Genomic DNA, 20911 nt, shown 5'->3' with positions numbered 1-20911 from the left:
ACATCAACGTAGCTTGTTACATAATTAACCTTTCAGTCAGTTCGTATGGGTTACCTCCAGCTCTGAGGCTGGAGCACGATGAGATGAAAGCTATAAAATCTTGACTGCTAAAAGGAATACTTGATTTCAGAATGAGATGATGTGCTCAGATGTTTGGCATTTTCTACTTTAAGGCATTAGGAACAAAGTGCTGCTGAAAACAGTACAACACCTGCTCAACCTACAGCGTCGACTGTGACATGTCTCGATTTGAGGAAGGCTGTGGTTGTTTAGAAAAGCTGTTTCAGAGGCTGCAGGAGGTAAATTGAGGTTATCCAGAGAAGAAAGGAGATGAATTAAATGCTTAGAGATGGGCGATAAAAATATGAGCCTCAGCATCAACAAAACTAACGCTCACACAGCAGCAGGAAAGCTGCTGAACCCTCATCACAAAACCACCAAATTCTTAAGGACTTTTGTTTTTAATAATACATGTGTTACTGCAGAATAAATTACATTAGACTACAGGTTTGGGGTAAATGTAAGTTCCCTACCATAATAAAAGCAAGAAGCTTTTTAAGTTTTGTCATGGAAAAAGTCGACATGCTAAACTATATTAGCTTAGATTTTCTTTCACAAAAACAAGCTAAAAACAAGCTTCACAGAGATATGAAAACCTTTACAAATTTTTATTTATCTTTTGGCCCAATCTAAGTCAATTTACTCCCCAAAATAAATGAAAGCCCAGAAACTCCCTTGGGTGTGCAGGAATGTTTAGATACATTTTGTCGTACGTCTCTAGTGTCACATGGAGAACTGGGACAACATCTGCAGAATTACAAACCGGGGCTGGACTGGCAGATTTTATAAAAGAGAACAATTGATCACGTTCTATCTAAAGAGGAATCATACTCCTAAAGCCTATGCAAACTTTTCCAAACAAACACCACAAATGTGCAGGAGTGCATTGTGCTTTTCCCCCTCCCAATTAAAACCACTTATAATATAAAATTGTGAGGAGCTGAGAGACCTATGTCTCTCCTGAAACATAAATGCTCTAAAACCTTTTAAAATGACAGATTTTAATCAATCAGTCAAATTTTATTTGTATAGCACATTTCAGCAGCAAGGCATTTCAAAGTGCTTTACATCATGACAAACACAAAAACACAAAGTCATAACAATCAATACATTACATTAAGTCAAGTGCCATCATTAAATTCGTAATTGATTATGTTTCAATAAACTCTAAACAGGTGGGTTTTTAGTCGAGATTTAAAGGAAGTCAGTGTTTCAGCTGTTTTACAGTTTTCTGGAAGTTGATACAACAGCAGCAGATCTTTGATGTATTGTGGTGCTAAGCCTTTCAGTGATTTATAAACTAACAACAGTATTTTAAAGTCTATTCTTTGAGCCACAGGGACTATAAAACTGGTGTTATGTGCTCCATCTTTAATGACTAAAGACGACTTGGTCAGGAGCATTTACATCCCCTGAAGGTAAAACTCCACTGCCAGCGGTCTAGCTGCTGACAGGAAACCTTTTTCGCCTTCAAAGCAACTTACCTGCCACATGTTGATAAAAAAAAAAAAAATAAAGTCATACACAAAACCCAAAGAAAAATTCTCAAAGTTTATGTATACAGACTATAATAAAGTCTGGATTCAGATTCACCTTTAAAGAAGACATCTAGCTGCCCTTCAGACTATATAACACTATAAATTTGTCTTCAAGTGTTTTTAGATACATTTCATCCAAATAGCTCAATTTCAGAGACACCACAGTACAAAGAGCTGCAATTTCAGTTGAGGGTTTGCTAGACCTGATGATTTGTCATGACCGTGACATTTTTGTCCACACTCCATAATCAACGCTGCAGAATAGTTTGTCCAATATCAAATAAATACAGAAAATAAAAAGTAATAAAACATATGTTTTGAAGTCCCCCAACATTGCTGAACATCATAAACATGCAGCGTCGTGTTTTTTCTTCGTGTTCAGCACAACAAATGCAAGAAGCACATTTCAGTTGAAGAAATTGGTTTTATACTTTAAGGGTGGAACTAAGAGTTTAAAAAGCAACGTTGAATTTCATTTGTGCCTGCTAGAAACTGCAACAGATTCAATCCCAGGTGCAAAAGAGAGACGTTGATTTGGATGCCTATACCGGCATAAAGGAGGAATGTGCTCAGTTATTCAGGAAGTGTACATTAAGTTGTTGAATCTGCAGCTTGAGACAGTCTTGACATAAATGAAGACGTTAATCAAAATGCGGTTCCAAGCATCTCCGATATTCCACTGGAGTCGGTAACAATGGATGTGCATGTAGGTTATTTTTAATCCATGTCCCCCTGTCATTGTTTCTATTGTTTATACATTGAGTTTTATAACAGAGCAGAGGTTATTTTGAACTGGTTGAAATTATTTTTGTCCCACATTTCTATCGCTTAACCCAGTTTTGATTGGGTCGAGAAACCATTTGCACTTTGGTCTTGAAGTCCACATCGTGTCCCAAGAATTTTTATAGTCATTTACCTCAGCGGCTACTTTTAACTAAACATATTGATCCTAAACATCCTGGGGGGACTAAAATAATGAACCACCAGGTCACAATATGAAGGAAGTTGGGGAAAAACTCATTTGGTCAAGCCGCTGTGAGCACACAGGACAGCACGGCTCCAGAATATGGATGCGCCGAGCTGCTGGTACACTCAAAGACAAACATCAGTGATGAGACAATGGAGAAAACTGTGTCGGAGGAAGATGATGACATTATTGTTTAGATACCAGAAAGAACTTGCTTCCCTTGAGGCTCTGCTATATTGTTATCGCAAAACAGGATTGTGTGGCGCTTTAATGTTCAAAGCTTTAAAAGACCTCAAACAAGAACCAGGAGAGGAAGTAGAGAATAATGCCTGCTTCCTCTGTGTAAAATTGTCTGCTAAGTCAGTTAAACCGTCTCCACTTCATCAATGAATTCCCCTTCCTGATGTTCTCTCAACTCATATGACAGCACTGCAGTTTTCAAAACATGAAGTGTTTATAGCAATCCATTAGGTTTTGTACAAAAATAAATAAATTATAGAAACTTCCCAGTAGATTAAATATTAATTGAAACCTGATATAGATTGTTGTTAAGACAACCACACTTAGATCTTGGATTGGCTACTTTGCAAATGCGTGTATAATAGCATTGCGCACAATCATTTAATCTTTCTAAGCCGCATTTTCTTTTGAATATTTAAGATATCCTCTGTGGAAAACATCTACAGAAATGGATTTTCAGAAAATAATTTGGAGTCAAGTTCCACTGAACACGTCAAAGAACGGGGATCCACTGTTTCAATTCAATATGTTTTACTTAAAGATGGTGTATGACAGCCCAATTCAAGATGTTTGCCTTCACATACACAGGAGAGTATGTGATAGCGATTGCCAGCATGTTGCTTTCTTTCTCCATGCGAGAAGACGACCTCGTCAAGATCCTGTAAAGCTAATTATGTTCTAAATGACTTTTAATGTCACACTGCAAAGTCTTAGAGGAAGTCTTAGAGTTTACCATAAATGTAGCAGAGGTCAAATATTTAAGATAAAACTAAGGAGTATTTTCAATTTAATGGTTTCAAGGACATTCCCAGGAGATGTAAATGACTTGCTACATAAAATACAAAACTATGAATGTTTTCCTGTTTTGATGTAACCTCTACTGCAAGCTAAAAACAAAAAGCCCTTACACACCAGTGTCATTCAAAATGTGTGTGTGTACAAGTTGATTAACCTGAAGAATCAGGCTTTTAAAACCTCTATTTTGGTTGTTTGAACCCAGCCCTGTGGCTGTCTCTGCAGCTGAATGACTCTACTGGAGAGCATTTCAAAGCAGTAGGTTTTTTCATTTTGTTTGTATGGTTTTGTTTTTGGCTGTTGTACGCAGCAGCTCTGCAGGAGAGGTCCGGGGAATTACAATCTGTGAACTGGAAAGTCTGCAGCACTTGAGGCTTGCTGATGGGAATGCAGAATGAGGTGTGATCTCCGCTTTGTGTTCCAAAACAACAGATAACAAAACCTGTTAGTAGTATCTACTAGATCAGGCTCCTGTCAACAAAACATCCCTCCACATGAGCTGCAACACCGGACCTTGTGTGAAGATCTGAATTTAGGGATATGAAGGCTGCTGCTGGACTAACACCAGCTTATGGATTTCTTATGCAAGCCACAAGAAAGCAGAACTGCTGGCTTGAAAACTAAACTACATTAAAGTTTACATTAATTTTTTTTACATGCATTATGAAAACTAAAAAAACAACAACAAAAAACTTGAAATTGCTACATTGGAGTTGAAAATGGCTGAAAACAATTATCTGGCAACTAAAATATTGAATTGCCTTTGCAAGTTTAAAGGACAGAGCTGCATAATTACATTTATTTGAAAAACAATGGATGAAAAAATTGCAATGACAATGTCTATCATCCTTCAGCTTCTTAGCCAATAAACATCTGAGAATTAAGATCAATCCAACTAGTGAGCTATGTAATCAAAATGCAGTGCCTCAAATATAATATTCCATCAAATACTGCATCCAGCGTGTCCTTTGGGATAATTATATTGCACCCACCATTGCTGCAATAATGAATGCAACTCAATGGTATGCATCTCTGGTTACTTAGTTCTAGTATTTATTAAAACACCATATTTCTTGCATTAATGTAAAGAAAAGTGTACCTTTTATTAAGACATATCATAATTTTAAAGAGTCAACAAATTGAGGACCATATGAAACAATCTCCTTTACTGTGCTTCATAACAGAAGTACAGGAAGAAAGTACAGCCTCTTTCAAACATCACCTGAAGGAGGGATTTAGGCACTACGTCATTTGATCTTTTTAAAGTGGGTTGAATTCAACCTGCCAGCGTTGCGCGCCTCGACTCGCGTTGTAATCACCTCGCTGCATCATTTGATTTACAATACAGTACAGTTGCTGTTGCACCTCAAGAGTTTGATGTACTACTTACATCTGGGCTGTGCAGCCAGATGGTCGGGGGATTTTATGTGAAAAGAAGGAGAAGAAGAAGAAAAAAAAAAAGACAAGACAGTGCACCAAGACAACAGATCCCTGAACTTCAGCCAAGTGAAGCTTCTTTAGTTACAGCAGTGTTTGAAAATAGAAAAAGAAAAAAAATCAAAAAAAGTTTTACACACATTTATGTGTTCAACCTTAAGATACTTCTTTGCTGTGACTCTCCCGAGCTCTACTCTGTGCCTCATTTGGTTTTACGATGGCGGTTCGATATCTGAAAGCCCATCAGGCACTGATGAGCAGCAGCTGAAAGAGTGGCTCATTATGGGTTGATGACAGAATGTTCTGTGAATGAGGCAATCTGTCATGACCCATAAATGGCGGTGGGTTTCTGTGTGCCTCCTTCTCTTTCTCCCTTTTAACGCCACTCATTTCTATCGAGGATAGAACTGCTCCTCCGTTACTATCCAGGGGTTGCAGCCATTTTTCTTGTTATGCATCCAGTCTTGGACCCTCTACTACTCAACTCCTGGAAATGCCTACCAGGAACTTGCATTAAGCCTCCACCAGGGCATCTCTTTGACCTTTTATTATATGTTTAAAGGTTACCTATTATGCTTCTTTGAAAAGATTAATAGGTTACTGGGCTATACAAAAACTTTTCATTACATTTTGTGCCCAAATCCATTCTTAGATGATGAGATTTTAGTCTGACAATTTTGAGCTCCATTCAGAATGAGTTGTTTTAGGGCCTTTTGTCACTTTAAATCCAAATATGCTGCTGCTGACCACACCCCTCCAACTCACACATAAAAACGGTTGCATAGAGTTGTGAAGGAGAGCCTCCTGCATAACCAACAAGAAAGCTGCAAGCAATTTCTGGGTGGTAAGTCAATAACAAAGCACTTGTCTTTTCCAGCAGTCATTGTACAGCGCATACAGCGTTAGAAGCAGCTGACCAGACGGGCTGGAGTTCGGCTTGAGTTGCTAGGTAACTGGGGTTGCTAGTAACAGCACAGTGCGTAGTTTGTGACTTAATCGGGAGGTTTTTGAAATGACTCATTTTCTAGACACTAAAAAACAAGCTTTTTGCCAAAAAATGTCTGGGTGGTTTTTTTTTAAGCGCTTGGGCTGTTTTTAGATGCAGTTTCCACCCAAATAAAAGCAGAAACTAATTACTGGTAATCATATCGGTGAAATACTCCTTAACTTAAAGTATTTTACCATAGAGTAATCTATTGGAATATGTAGTTAAATGCACACCAATACTTCTCGGCAAACAAAAGTAGAAAAAAAACAGCTATGTTTCTCTGTTTAAAATATATCATAATGAAAATACACTGAAGTCTTATGGACAATCCTTGGAAAGAAGATTAAGGATAAATCATCTTTCTTTAGTGCTCTATCTCAAGTTCAATGCGTAAGTGCATTAAAGGCTATGATCTGTAAAACACTCACGCACCCAGAACTGCTAATATTGTCACGGTCATTTAGTAGGCTGTAGCATCTGGCAACCAGAACCACCAATATGCCATAAAAGCCTGTAAAAAGACAGACAGTGCAGTCTTCTGCGTTTCAGGGAGACTAAGCTCTGCCTCTGATGTGAGAATTTGTAACCTTAATGCCTAAAACAGCTGTGAATGTCAACACCCCCACTCATCTTCTTCGTTGCCTTTAGCAGTCCCTTTTAACTTCTAAACTTACATTTGTCAGATTAAATGGGCCACTTTATCAAGCTGTCTCTTACCCCAATGGTGGCTGGCCAAGATTAAGGCCAGTGCAAAGCCAGTATCTCTAACAAACACAGGATACGTGTATTTTGAACTCTTTGAACTCCACTAATAGAATAAGGGGAGGCCCTGGAGTCACACAGTTTTCTCCTTAGTTACCTTTACATTATTTGATGCACTACACCTTTGTAGTTGTGCTATGTGCAAATGTGGGCTATTACAAACTCACTAGATATTTGTCCTTTCATGTTCGCTTTAATTCTTGGGAGTGAGAGCTATTCCTGCAGCTTCTCATGTCTTTCCCTCACGGAGTAGCTTTTTTTAATTCCTCTGTGGCAACTTGACATCGATCATCTCGCCGACACAAACAAAACTGATCAATGTCAAATTCATGTCTAAGGCCTCTTTATATTTTGGCCACCATAAGACCCTGGGAAGCCCACCACCTTCCCACCTTCACCTCACAGCGTCTTCCTGCCTGTATTGACCAAAGTCCACATCCACAATCTGTTCACCCTGCGCCGCACCAATACCAGCTTCCAGATACAGAAAGGTGTTTGTTTCGATTGTATTTATGTATAATTCTAACAGGAGAGGAAAACATGTGGCACATTAAGTGTTTATTAGGTTAGCCCATCTTTAATGTGGAATATTTGCATGTTCCACGTTAAAGATTAAGATAATACACATACTATTACAGTGATAATGATTGTGATTCAATATCTTGAATATATCTGTTAAAAACAAACATGTAGATTTGATTCCACTGAAATAATAATTCTTCTTCAAAATCGGCCTAAAGTAAAAAAAAAAAAAAAAAAGATAATAAAATAAACCGTTATAAACATCAATTGTTTTTGTTGAATAATTGACCGACCTTTGGCCCCAACAGGATTCAGGAAAAAGTGCCACACACCAACAATTTTTCAGAGGCCACGAGTCGAGGACTGCATGAAAACAGTCACTGCCCTTCAAAATGGATGCTAGCACAGGTCAGACTACAGCCACCACCATAAAGGGAGGTATTGCTTTTTTTCAAGGCACATAGTGCCATTTTCTAGCACAAACAAAGCAACTATATCACATTCAGTTGTTATAAAAATGCTGTCTATAAATCAAATTAGATTTCATGGCGCCTTGAAATTAGGCCTCTGTCTCTTTAAGAAGCTATTACTCTTGCCAGCACTCCACTTTAAGGACAACAATATTCGTTTACAATCGTTTTAAGGAGCGTTTGGACTGAAGTTCCTATGATGAGCTCAGCAGATGCGAAGTTCCACCAGGTGCTTGCCAGTTGCTGCTGCCGCTAGTCTGGAGTAGTTGAGTGAGGAAGGTGAAGCGGAGGGAGAGGAAGAGGTGCTCTGTGAGCTCAAATGAGCAGCTTTGTGCAAATAGGCAGAGCATTGTGGGGGCAAGCATTTAGGAGCCCCTGAATGGTTGCCACGGGAGACTGAAAGAATCAAGGCAATACTTCACATGTGCTTCTGATAAGGGAATAATATTCTAATATAAAGCTCAAAAAAGTTTATCTTACAGAATACTTCCTCTTTAACTTCTCAATAACTATGTAAAGAAATAATGACATAACTTGTTAAATGTAAAATTAGTTTAAAGAATGCAAAGCGCAATCTCACATTCATGTGAATTTAATGCCTGCTCTGTATTTACCATCTTAAATACGGCAGGCGTGGCAGGATCCTGCAACCACACGCTGAAGCAGTCAAAACACTGTAAAATATACATCACACCACCATGAGGCATAAAGCTGAATGGCTGTGGGTGTCATTTATCAAGGGAGGAAATCACAGCAGATTGCACTATGGGAAGATGGCAGAGCCTGAAGCTGCAGGCCACTTTCACTTGGATTCTGGCATCTTGACGATGGTATTTTAATGTGCACCAATTATGACACAGAAAGACACTGAAGCGTTAACACTACATTATGGCAACTACATTAGCCGATGATGGAGTCCCGTTTAGCTAAAATAATACTCCATCCTACGCTGCAGAAAACTCTCAATTATTAATTCAAGTGTTGATTTGACTGCAGTTCCCCTGAGCTCAATCTGACTAAAATACTTTTAGGGATGAAATGATTTTTATTGATGTTTTAGTTTCTAAATAACACTGAAGGCCCTGGGTGGTGCATTGATGAATGCTTTGAGACAGTGTAGTTTGATGCACATAATCAAATTGTTAATTTTCCAAAGCACTAAATGTACTAACTGTCAAATGTAAAATACTCACAATGTTCATGACAGCGAGGACATAGTCCTCCACAGCTTTGCTCCCGTGATGGTCCACCATTTTGGAATCCGCCACCACTAACGTCTCCACCCACTTTTCTCTGCTTACAGAGCGCTGATGAATTCTGCGCCTCCGCTTGTGATGGCGTCGTTCCCACCGCTCCCGCTGCCTCTCGATGTCCTCAAAACTCTGGAGGGTATCTGGAGATGCAAGGATTTCAGACTGTTCACACATCATCTGACATACGCTTAGCTGTTTGGGTTATTTTATGTTTTGGGACGGAAGAGTGTGTCCTACCAACTGATGCAAGTTATGAGAAAATAAAGGAAGTGAACATCCTTTCACTACTAATATTTGAGTGACAAAAAAATTATCTCACCTTTTCCAGGTTGAATTTAATAAACCCGTGTCAAAGCGGATCCACTGAATGCCGAAAAATTATACACCCAATGGTTGAATAGGTTTCACAACCTGCTTTAAGTGTGTAACTTTATTAGTTTATTAGTTGTATGGAGTGTTTTCAGTCAGAGATTTTTTCAGAGTTGCTGTATTATAGACTGCTACAGGAGATCCTTTCTCCCTACAATCATCAGAATCCACAACAACTCTAAAAAAAATAAACCTTAGATGGTGTATGTTACAACATTTAATTTCCTTTGGGATCAACAAAATATTCACTATTCACCATGCTCAGTGGTTGGGAAGAGGTGTTGGTGAGCTACATTGGGTTTTCATCAAATATTGTGCCATTTGTTGTGGCTAACCAGTGTATGTTGGCATCTACAGCCTTATTTGTTAGATAACCCCTTCAAACAAAGTCAGACGTACTTAGACGTTTTTGTAATTGCCGTCTTGAACACCGTCAAAAATGTCGACTGAGGACTATAAACTTTAAAACGTAGCTCTTGAGTTCCAATTAGGATCAGCCTGTAGTGAACTTACAGAGAAGGCTGGCAATTGTCTTGAGTGTTTTCTATAGAGAGCTAATCTCAAGTAATCAAGGAATCTAAAGTGATTGTGAAATGTCGTTTCTACTTGGCATTGTGTAAACACACGCGTGTGTGAACCAGAGTAACAAGCCAACCGAACTCCTCTTTCTCTACTAGCGTCAACTAATTAGGTGTTTTTGATAGAAAATACCTAACGGGTACTTTGACTCTCATGAAATTAGACTTGTATAGAGCTTTTCTGGACACTCAAAGACACTTTACAATTAAGCCTATTAGAACAGAAAGGGTGTACTTAGTTTCTCTAGGAACAGCTTTGTTTTTGTTTGCTACTCAACAGTGTAGCGTGTGGATGCCTATGTCAGACTAAATTCAAATTATTGTATTTTTACATATATTTTATTGAACAAGAAAATCAATATTTTTTTCATTTCAACAATTAAAATATTTCATTGTAAAATACAAAGATCGTGTATTTTTTTTATTTTTATGATTGAAATACAAAATGTTTTTCTTTTAACCATTCTTTTTTTCCTATGAGAAATCAGGTGATTTTAAAACTGAGCCTCAAAACTGAATTATCAGTAAAACGGATCAAAATACCCAACACCTTAGTGCAGGATGAATTTATTTATGAGCGTGACTTTTTGTGTTGATAGAAGTTCAACATCAAATGGAATGATTTACATATTTAAAGTATTTATAAACATCTCGCCCTTTTTACCCTACAAAAGTAATTAATCTGTTTACTCTGTACAGGGCACTTTCAGTATATTATTAGCAAAAATGCTTCACACAATGCATATAAATAGTCTGGGAACTGCTTGTTAAACTCATATGAATAAGGAAGAGTTATGACCAAGAACACCAGCAGCACATCGAACTGCTTATTTGGAATAAAATCATTAAAATAGACAAACAGCTGCGAGCGCTGCTTCAAGGATCAATGAGAGCAGTACGGGCTCACTGAAACAGTGATACAGTGGAAATAAATCTTAAGCTTAAAGACAGATTTTGAATAACTTTGGCAAATAATATTTATAGCAAGACAGCAGCTAATAAAGTTATCCCGTTTCAGTGGATTAGTCAAACCGATATAGGTATGATGGCTTAGGTTTAATGAAAGTCAAAAAAGGGACTTAAATTAGATTTCCTCAGGAGTTTTACAAATCCTGGAGGTGGAAGCATCAATCTTGAACTGTTTGTTTTTTTATTTATTTATTTGTGAGCCAGAGTGCAGATGGACTGCTGTTTTAAATGCAAACACAAGAGGAAAGAAACAATAAGCCTTACATTAATCCCGTACTAAACTTACGAAGGATCTGTAAAAACTGTACGGACCTTTTACAGCTACTCTATATGTAAAGTACATGTTTAAAGAGTCAATATATGTAAAAGTTTAAAATGTTTTGTGAGCCGAGGCTTCAATAAGGTAGAAATATTACAGAAACTATCAAAATGACCCTGACTTGATCATTCGCACGCATGTTGAGCCACGTGGATAAACAGCTTCTAAAGGCCATCCACATGATCCGTTTCACGGCTTCATGGCTTCATGGCTCCTGGCAGACACCTGCACACTTATAACATGCTTGATTCTGAGCAACGAGATATGTAAAAGTATAACCAAATGATATGCGTGAAAACGGGTTAAAAAGAGTAAAAATATGTAACAAAGAAAGAAAATCTAAGGAATTGCGAATCCTATTCAGCAGTGTTCAAACTTAGAGGAGAGCATAGACCATTTTGAAACAAAGTCACAGTCGTGTGTACCAAGAGGAATTGCAGCTACAATTGCTAGGAAAGTTCAGGATAAAAAGAGGCACACAAAAATCACTGGAATAAGAAAGAAATGGCAATTTCAAGAATCAAAACTACCCGACGCTTGAAGAAAAAAGAGCTATTATTACTATGCCAGTGCCAGAGAGCTGCCTGCTTATAGCATGCCAAAAACCACAGAAAAAAATCAACAACAAAAAAACAAAAACGCTAACCTTGACGAGTCAGATGTTTAGATTATGGTCATGCTACGTTTGGAGAGAGTTTAACAGAACGCACCTAGAAAAGTACACGATTCCTACTGTGAGACACTGAGGGAGATCCACTGATGGTTTAGAGGTCTGAACCAAAAAGAGATCATTTTTTTAAAACTGATGGAAAGCATCTGGAGAAAAACTTTCACACTTTTGACCAGACTCTGTGCATATGATGCATTTAAACGTTCCAGCAAGGCAAGTCCAAAACAGAAGGCAACTGGACCTTTCAGTAGCTGCACCAGGAAAAGGTTCAAGAGTGGGCTTCTCCATCTACTAAACTCAAAATCATTTATCCATTTCATGAGGGTCCTCTAGGACGTCCCAGAGATTCTCTGAAAAACTAGTGAAATAAAAAAGAAATTAGCTGAAATTTTGCCAGCAATGATTATTGAAAACTTTATATGCAAAAACCTGTTCAAAGATTTTAAAAAGCGTAATGATGTAAATGCAAGAGATACAAGTATAATTGTTTTTGTACATTGTATCTCATGAACTGTGCAAAGTTTTGAATCATTCATCATTTCTTATACATTTCACCTTCAACCAGTGAGACTTTCTAGTGATCAACAGTTCTCCAGGGTCAGTACTCGACCCTTTCCAAAGGAGGTTTTCTGCCACAAAAATATTGAATAATAGAAAAATTCACAAAGAGTGTCAAAGGAGTTTGGCAGTGGCAAAGCACAACCCATGTATGGAGGCCTTAGTCCTTGGTCGGGTCGTCACAGGTTCGAGTCCTGGCCTGATGACTTTTGTCACATGTTTTCCCCCTCGCTCTTTACCCTCTTTCCTGTCTGACCACTCTCAAATAAAGGCCACTAGAGCCAACAAAACCTATATACAGTATATATACTGTATATATACAGTATATATATATATATCTATATATATATATATATATATATATATCTATATATATATATATATATATATATATATATATATATATATATATATATAGATATATATATATGTGGAACCAAACTTTAGAGACAAAGAAAGGTATTTTAAATCAAAAAAGGGGAATCCTAAAAAGCCAGTAGCTGAAAACTTTGTATATAGCAACAAGTGAATGACGATAAATCTCTAAGGTCCTGTGTTGCTGGATTTTTCTCTATTTTTTGCTGTAGGCTGTTTTTTTTTAACTCCAGAAGCTTATTTTATGCAGCACTAGTCCTCTACCCAAACTTTTGTAAGTTTAAGTTGCTCAATATTGTGTTCAGGTCAGACAGAGGACAGGAAAGAAAGCTGCCAAAATCAGACGGAGCGTTGTAAAAGCCTGGAGAAATATTAATAATGATCACATTCGGTTATATATACACATATAATTTTTTAAAAAGTCTAGTTTGTGCGATGCATATTTTTAAAGAAATCATTTATGCAGCTGAAATTGAAAAGAAAAAAGAACTTAAAGGAAGGATGAAAATTTTCAACGTCTTAAAGCAAACTCGTAAAATTTTTACAAACCAATTCAGCTTTTGAAGTGACTGACAAAAAAGGCTCCCTGAATGTACTGGCTAAATAGTAATAATAAAAAAAAATCTGTTTAATCTCCCAAGGTTTTTAAAGCGTCCTTCAAAGTCAAGTTCAGCCAGCTCGGAATTTTAAAGAGCTGATTTATGAGCGTGTATAAATATATGTTATTCCTCAGACTGGAGCCAATTATTACCCAGGGATGAGCTGCAGAAAGAGAGAGGATAAAGTAGGCATCCTTTTGATTCACAGATCAGCATCAGCAGATTAATCTGTGAGTAAAACTCTTTCTGCATAATGTTGCCTACGTCTTCAGATTGTTCCTGAAACAATCCGACAACGTTAAAGTCTAATTTCCCACTGCAAATTCAATTGGGTGAAATCTGAATAATGTCAAATAAAAATACATGCGTGTCGTAAGGGACGAGTCACGATTTACTTTGGTTTCCACAGGTGCCGTTGAGACCCGGTTTCCCTGAGATGGGCTGGATGACTGGACGGTGGACAGGAGGAGACGCGTGGCGTTTGTAGATGGCGTGGGCCTGAGGTGCTGAGGTCTCAGCGCTGGACTTCTCCAAAGGCTGAATGAAAAACTCCTCCTCAGACAACTTAAACAGCCCAGTCTGCAGAAATAAGAAAACGGAAACATTCAGCACATTAGGTTTTACAAGACCATTCGTGAAAATATCTTACACAGCATCTGTGAGTGAAGTGTGTAATTATGCAAAAGGGAGGACAATTTGAGCAATTTGAGTCTAATATTGAACCGGGTTTCCAAGAAAAGCTTGGATGGTATTCTTAGTATGGAATACAAGATAGAGGAAATGTGTTTGTTTTTTTGTTAACAATCCCATTCAATGAAAAAATACATATTTATGAGTGGGTATGGCAATACAGAAATTATGACAATTTTACAACAAAATTTAAATTTATTATTGTCACAAATAGCGTATTAAGTTTAAAAGGAATATTCAATCAATGAAAATGTAAAAATACCAAGCTTTAACATCCTAAAGGAAGTTTAGATTTTTTTAATGTGTTTTGTACTTTAATAAAAATCTGACATTTCCAACATAATCGCCGTACTGCATTGAATACAATCACTTTTGTCTACCTTTATGAAAATATCTACATATACTGTATGTACTGATTTCCAGCACTATTTTCAAATTTCTGCGTAGTTTAGACTATTTTTCTTTAAGCCTGATAACAGAAACGGGTCAGGAAGCTTGATGGTTAATCTCAAGTTGTGGCATAAAACGAGAAAACATTTTTTTTTAATAGTGAAATGTATCCTAACATAACCTATGCTATACAGAAACCCAAAAACTGTCGGCAAAAGCGTTTCTCATCTGCTGGGGAAATGTCATGCTATGAAAAGCTAAAACCTCACCTATTGTTGTAAATTATTGACTTTGCTTTTTCGCTTTGAAAATGATGCACAGTGGCCATTTCTGTGAGGCTAAAAGCTGAGAGTCACCATTAAGTGCATCAGGCTTGAATGGGTCAATGACAGCTAAGTGCAACTTAAAGTTCATGATCTTGACAGCTTTCAGGTTTTCCAGCCCTCAGAACCGAACCGGTTCCAGGGAACCACTGCCTTTACAGCACTTTCTCTCTTGGAAGAGACAACTCAGCGGGAAATTGCACGTATTTGAGAGGTTTTAATGGGTTTTTTTTCTGTCTTCATAAAACTCGGTTGTACACCAAAAGAAAGCATTACTTATTTTTCCATTTTGAAAATTAAATAAAATCATTCAGTTATTATTGTTTCTTTATTGGTCTTAACTAAAAACGACAATTCCCTTTTAATTTAGGCAGTACTAGGAATAAAATATTTTTATTTGAGGTTTTTATTTTGAAAAATAGATATGACACATAATTATTTTCCCCCCACAAACATAACTAGTGCAAGAAATAATTTTGAAATTTTGGGAGTTTACCTTTTTTAAGTTTAAATGTACCTAATGCATGTCTTACCAAGATTCATTGTATCAAGTAGTTCCCTTTAGACTGCCTAAAATCTTCAAAACCTAACCTACAACTTGCAATAAAATCACATTTTCACATAAGATTTAAAAAAAAAAATTATGCCTTTTTAGTAACCTATGTTGCAGTCTTCTGACCTAAATAGCCAACTTATGGAAAGAAGTATTTGTTGAACACATGTAATACAGAAATATATGGCAGGTATGCAGAGACACATGCCCAAAATGGGTTTTTCCCAGGTAAGAAATAGGAAGGATGGGATGAAATATACAAAATGAGGTAACAAAGTGATAAATTAACCTGGAGCTGGAATAGATATGATGGCACAAATCAAAAGTATCTGAAGCATTGTTTGATTTTTACTTCACTTGCAGTAGCTGTTGGAAGTAAATTTGGAACATTTGACTTGATGTTTCTCTAAGCTTTAGATAAAAATCTTTATTGTCATTGTCACAAGAACAACGAAATTTAAAAGGTGCCATCAGTCAGTGCATATGCTTAAAAACAAAAAATAACTGTCTCACAATTCACACACAGTGTACTGTAAGAATTAACAAATAACTGGTAAAAAAAAAACAAAAACCAAAAAACAATAAATAAGAACAGCCACATTCTCACATACATCATTCATGATATTAATGGTTGTTTTTGATGGCATTTAGTTTTGTTATTGCTATCGGGTAGAAACTGTCTCTGAGACGGTTGGTTCTTGTTCTGGTTGCTCTGTATCTTCTGCCTGAAGGCAGCAGTGTGAACAGAGGATGTCCGGGGTGAGAAGTGTCCTTTGTGATGTGTTGTGCTTTTCTTAGACAGCGGTCGCTGTGCAGGTCCTCCAGTGAGGGGAGAGGGCAGCCAATGATTTTTTGGGCTGTATTCACAACCGTTTGGTTGGACAATGTGCAGCTAAAGTGAGTCAAAAGTATGTTTATTTTCTATAATTCAGGGAATGGCTACCCTGAATTATGGACAACATTGACCATGTCTCCAATCAATGTCATAATTACCAAGAAACTGTAGCAAACAAAGACCGATGCTAATATTGGCTTCACAGACAGGCCCCGTTTTATACCTACCCAGAGACCCCAGGACATTTTATATGAAATTCTACTCACTCATGCCAGAACACTGAAAGTGGTTGATGATTTGTTTCTCAACAAGTTAATGATTCAAAACATTTTAAAAAATAAAATAAAATCAGCAGCAATAGTTCAGAAACAAATACCAACCTTCTTCCATAGCCATGTCAATCATCCCCAGAACTAAATCCTACAGGAAACCAGCAGGATAAGCTGGAGAGTCGCTGGGATGAGACCCAGGACCCCCTGACAATCCAGAGATTGTGCAAAGACAAACAGTAGGCCAGCCCTCCATCTGTTAGCTGTAGCCCAGCATGACGTTCTGCTGGCAAAAGGAGGTTGTCAAAGTGGCATTGGTGTTTCTCTACAGGAGAATTTGGTTTTCTTCCTAGTGCACTCAGATTGAAACCTGGATATTTCCAACACTTTCAGGGTCAGATAACAAAAACACAATAAAAGATTTTTACCAACAAACTGTAAATATTGTCTTGTAAAAACACCTATAAAGTAGAGAAGATCTGATAGCATGCAATACACTGATTTTTTATAATTATATGAAACTTTGCTAAGACGACAATCAAAGCAGTACATGGAAAATAAAATATATGTATTAGAATGAAAACTTAGCTAGTCCGTGACCTGCAAACCTCAGTAACCCTGATAAGGAATGGAAAAACACAACTACAAAAGCTAAATTTCCGCACCATAAATTACAGTGACAGGGACACCAGAAAAAAATATCAATGGCCAATCTTCTTCTTTTCCTTTCCTGACCATCCTGGCCTTAAATTTAACTCCCGCCCATCATCTGCTCCGGTTAACTCTCCTTCAGCTGTCAAGGAGCTCCTGTGGAGCTCAGACAGGAGGGCTGGCATACTAAACGGACTACAAGGTGAACGCTGAACGGTGCACGAGGGACGGCCACTAATCTGTCACCAACAGATTCAGAGACAGACAGGAGTAGCAGAAATGTAATATGAGCATGTTAAGAAGGTCGTTTACAGATCTTGTGCAGTAGACAGATCACAGGAGTAATTATAGCTGGGTTTTTCAGAGCAGATGCATTTGATCTCGTATTAAAGCTACATGCCATCTAGCATCAGAAGATATTCAAGTGAAATAGAAAACATTTCAACATTTGTCTTAAAGATCAGGCTGGATTCTAAAATGAGTGTCCTTCTTCTGGACATGTTATGAGTTCCTCTTTTGGAGTGCTGTGTGTTTATAAGTAAAGACAATGTTTGTTTGTTTTTTAAAAAAAGCATCTGTGATGCCTGGATTGATGCAATGAGCGACAGGTGAAATGAAATCATATCAGAGGAGTCATTTTTTATAGCAGTAATGAGATGTTCTGCCCAGATTTACTGCAAACAAAAGATGCCTGAGTCTTATACTGCAAGTGATTTTATTACAACCAGACTGTTTTGGGTGTGCGTATTAAGGAAAATAAAATAAAAATACCTTCACACTCTCCACTTGTTGGTGTGCCACGAGTCTTTGTAAATGCCAACTTATCTCTGCCCCGCTGTTGAAGTCTGCATCGTTTAATGTAGCAGAGTTCTTAGGAGATAGTATTCCTGGCATGACCCAAAGGTTGCAAGTAAAAGGCATCCCCCTCTTAGAAGTTCTCATTTTTGATGGAAAGATACATTTTTATAAGTAGGGGGTAAACAAGAAAATATCCATGATCCATTTTTAAGCTGCACCGTCAACAAAATGCAAGTTTCTTAGTGAGGTTTGGGGAAATCTCTCCACAATAAAGCTTTTACCCTCGGTTATTGAGCTCATGCGTGTTGCTTGTCTAGTTTTGTAATCCAGAACATGGATGCTCTTTGAAGGAATATAAAGTTTTCTGTGGAAAAAAGTGTGCTTTGCATTGCAAATGATAGAGCATGAGGTTTCCTGGACAATTTTGAACCTGCACAAAAACTTCCAAATGCATAGGGCATAGGCCCAGCGCGGTGGCCACATCGGCAGACTGAAGCAGAACTGGGAACAGGGAACACTGGCCTCATGCCACTGGCCTCATGCCACCATTACATTCAAATCTGTTGCACTGGGTTTCACTGAAAACCTTTCACCTGCACACTCTCATGCTAATAAGATGGCAACAGTACAGATGGATTTTTTTCTTTTTAGGGCCAAGCCTGATCAGACTACAGAACTCATGGAGGTGCAGAAATGTCCCCTGTGAAGATTATAGGGTCACTTCTAAGAGCCGGGCTGGTGCAGATGTGTTTTATCTGGTGTCAGTACTGGGATGAAGAGAACAGGAAGTCGGCAAGGAAAACCTATTTTGATGATGGGGAGTGCAGAAGTCATAATTGCCTTCACACTGCAATTAGGTTTTTCCAACTATCCAGATGCCCAGACATATTTAAACCGTTTTAAGGTCCTGGGCAGGGCATAATTTCCTCAAGAAATGGCTGAAAATCAAATAACATAAATTTTTACTTCTGCTAGAAGTCAGGTTGTTAAAGCTGCAGTATGCAACTTTTATAAATATGTTTCATGTTATTTTTTATTAAATGTTTTTGTTAAAACTGTCACCATGTCGTTAATGTACAAGAGGCAGAATCTGTGAAAAAAATAAAATAAAATCAAGCTCCTCTGCCTCCTTCCTGTTTTTCTTGTATTTCTGGAAATATTCTGCTCCCAGTCAGAAACAACCAATCAGAGACAGGAGGCAGGACTCGGCTCTGTCAACCATGCTCAATGTGCTAATGGCAGAAAACCTACCGTTACAGGAAATCTGTATATCCACCATCATTGGTGGTCATGCTAACAAGCCTGAGCATCAGGCTCTTGTATGGGGAAGCAGAGAGCAATATGGAGGGAGTGAGCAGTGTGTACACGAGGATGATTGACAGTAAGAACCATCTCCTGGCTCTGATTGGTTGTTTCTCTACCTTAATCCTTAGTTGTAGCTGGCCTAATAGAACCCCAGTGTTCTATTAGGAAATTCTACGATCAATTTCTTTTTTTATTATTTGTGACTTGGTTTCGAAATTTTGTTCATTTCTTTGGACACAAAGTACGTACGCACCAGCATACAGAAATGAAATGACCAAAAACAACAGATTTATTTCCCCTAGAGACTGATGGCAGAGACATTTCAGAAGATTTGTGCATTGTGTTTACGGATCTGCTCCACCTCAAACAAACCTACAAGAACAACAACAACAACAAAAAAAACACCCTGAACAGATGGTAACATCTGAGCCACCTGCACTAAACCCCACTGCTCATCTGATCACATCTGCTCACTAAGCTACAGCTTAGAAAACATCTGGTACAACTTTTCAGATATTACAGGTAAATCTCAGCTTTTTGAAAATTATATCAAATGCTTTTTAAAATAAAAAATTCTCTACTTTAAATTGTTTGTTATGAAGAACAAAATGAAGCAAAGTTTGGAGGCTATATGCTGCTCCAGCTGGTGTTTTCAGCAGCAGCTGACAGTCTGAGCAGAAACAGGCAGATGACGGAGGGTTAAAGTCTCTGTGTGTAAAGTTTTGTGTCGTATGAAAAGATTAGAAAGGAAGTTGCTGAGAGTGAATTTCCAGGTATGTGTGCATTTTTACTATCAGCTCCCAGGCTAAAATCTGGCTTCAGAGTGACAGTATAAATCATCTGTCGTCCTCAGTGAGGTGAAATGTGTCCTTATGTGGGTTTTTAGAACCAGCTGGCAGTCTGAGCTCTGCCAGGGAAACAAGAGGCAAAGTAAACAAAGTCGAGCTATAGCTTATAAGTCACCGAGAGACATTGGTCACCCAGGGGTGATTACTGGCAAGTAGAGACAACACCAGAATCTAAACATACCGTGGAGGCATCTGAAGGTAACTTTACATGCTACTTAATATTCTGCAGCCACCCAACAGGCTGCGAATTGATCCCAGTAGGGATTTTAACCGTCACATTTGTGCTTTATGGTTTGATTGGCGTGCAAAAATTACAGAAAAGAAAAGGAAACTGAGCAACTGGAGATACTTTTTGATCCACCTCTATCACAGCTCGTGCCTTTCTAGTTTTATCACAACATGTTTATAAACTACAGTCCTACTTAAGGATGATGTTGATGTTAAAACTAATGTTTCAAATTTGTGTTATAGGTCTTAGGGTCAGAAACATAAGTCTCGGCTGTAGTGTCATGCTCTTATTGTATCTTGTGCCTATCGGCTTGTAACATTACGGAAGTCTAAAATGACAAATGTTAAACTTCATAAATTGGATTGTGATGAAGCTGTTCCACGAGTGATGAGAGTTAGAAAAGATGTAAGCTCTCTGAGAGAACAGTTATACGAAATGCATATCTTTGATTTTATTTGCAGACGGCCCAAATATCGCCATGGTTGCATAACAGACGGTCTTTAATGACCATCAAATGCTTTATGCAGTACAGAATACAAAGACGACTCATT

At 37.9% G+C, this 20911-nt stretch overlaps 1 protein-coding gene across 1 annotated transcript in view; it reads right to left on the bottom strand.

Moving 5' to 3' along the window:
• LOC102223830 (A disintegrin and metalloproteinase with thrombospondin motifs 7-like) overlaps window positions 1–20911 on the bottom strand; it is a 146062-nt gene that overhangs the window by 102806 nt on the left and 22345 nt on the right. The window contains exons 3-4 of the mRNA XM_023332084.1: window positions 13865–14048; window positions 8973–9172 (exon numbers count right to left, since the gene is read on the bottom strand). Coding sequence (XP_023187852.1) covers window positions 8973–9172; window positions 13865–14048 — 384 coding nt within the window. The remainder of the gene's footprint in view (window positions 1–8972; window positions 9173–13864; window positions 14049–20911) is intronic.

Source organism: Xiphophorus maculatus, chromosome 4 (genome assembly GCF_002775205.1).
Source record: "Xiphophorus maculatus strain JP 163 A chromosome 4, X_maculatus-5.0-male, whole genome shotgun sequence".
Lineage (NCBI taxonomy): Eukaryota > Metazoa > Chordata > Actinopteri > Cyprinodontiformes > Poeciliidae > Xiphophorus > Xiphophorus maculatus.
The sequence above is the reverse complement of the archived record's forward strand: the minus strand, read 5'-3'. Positions and strand labels throughout refer to the sequence as shown.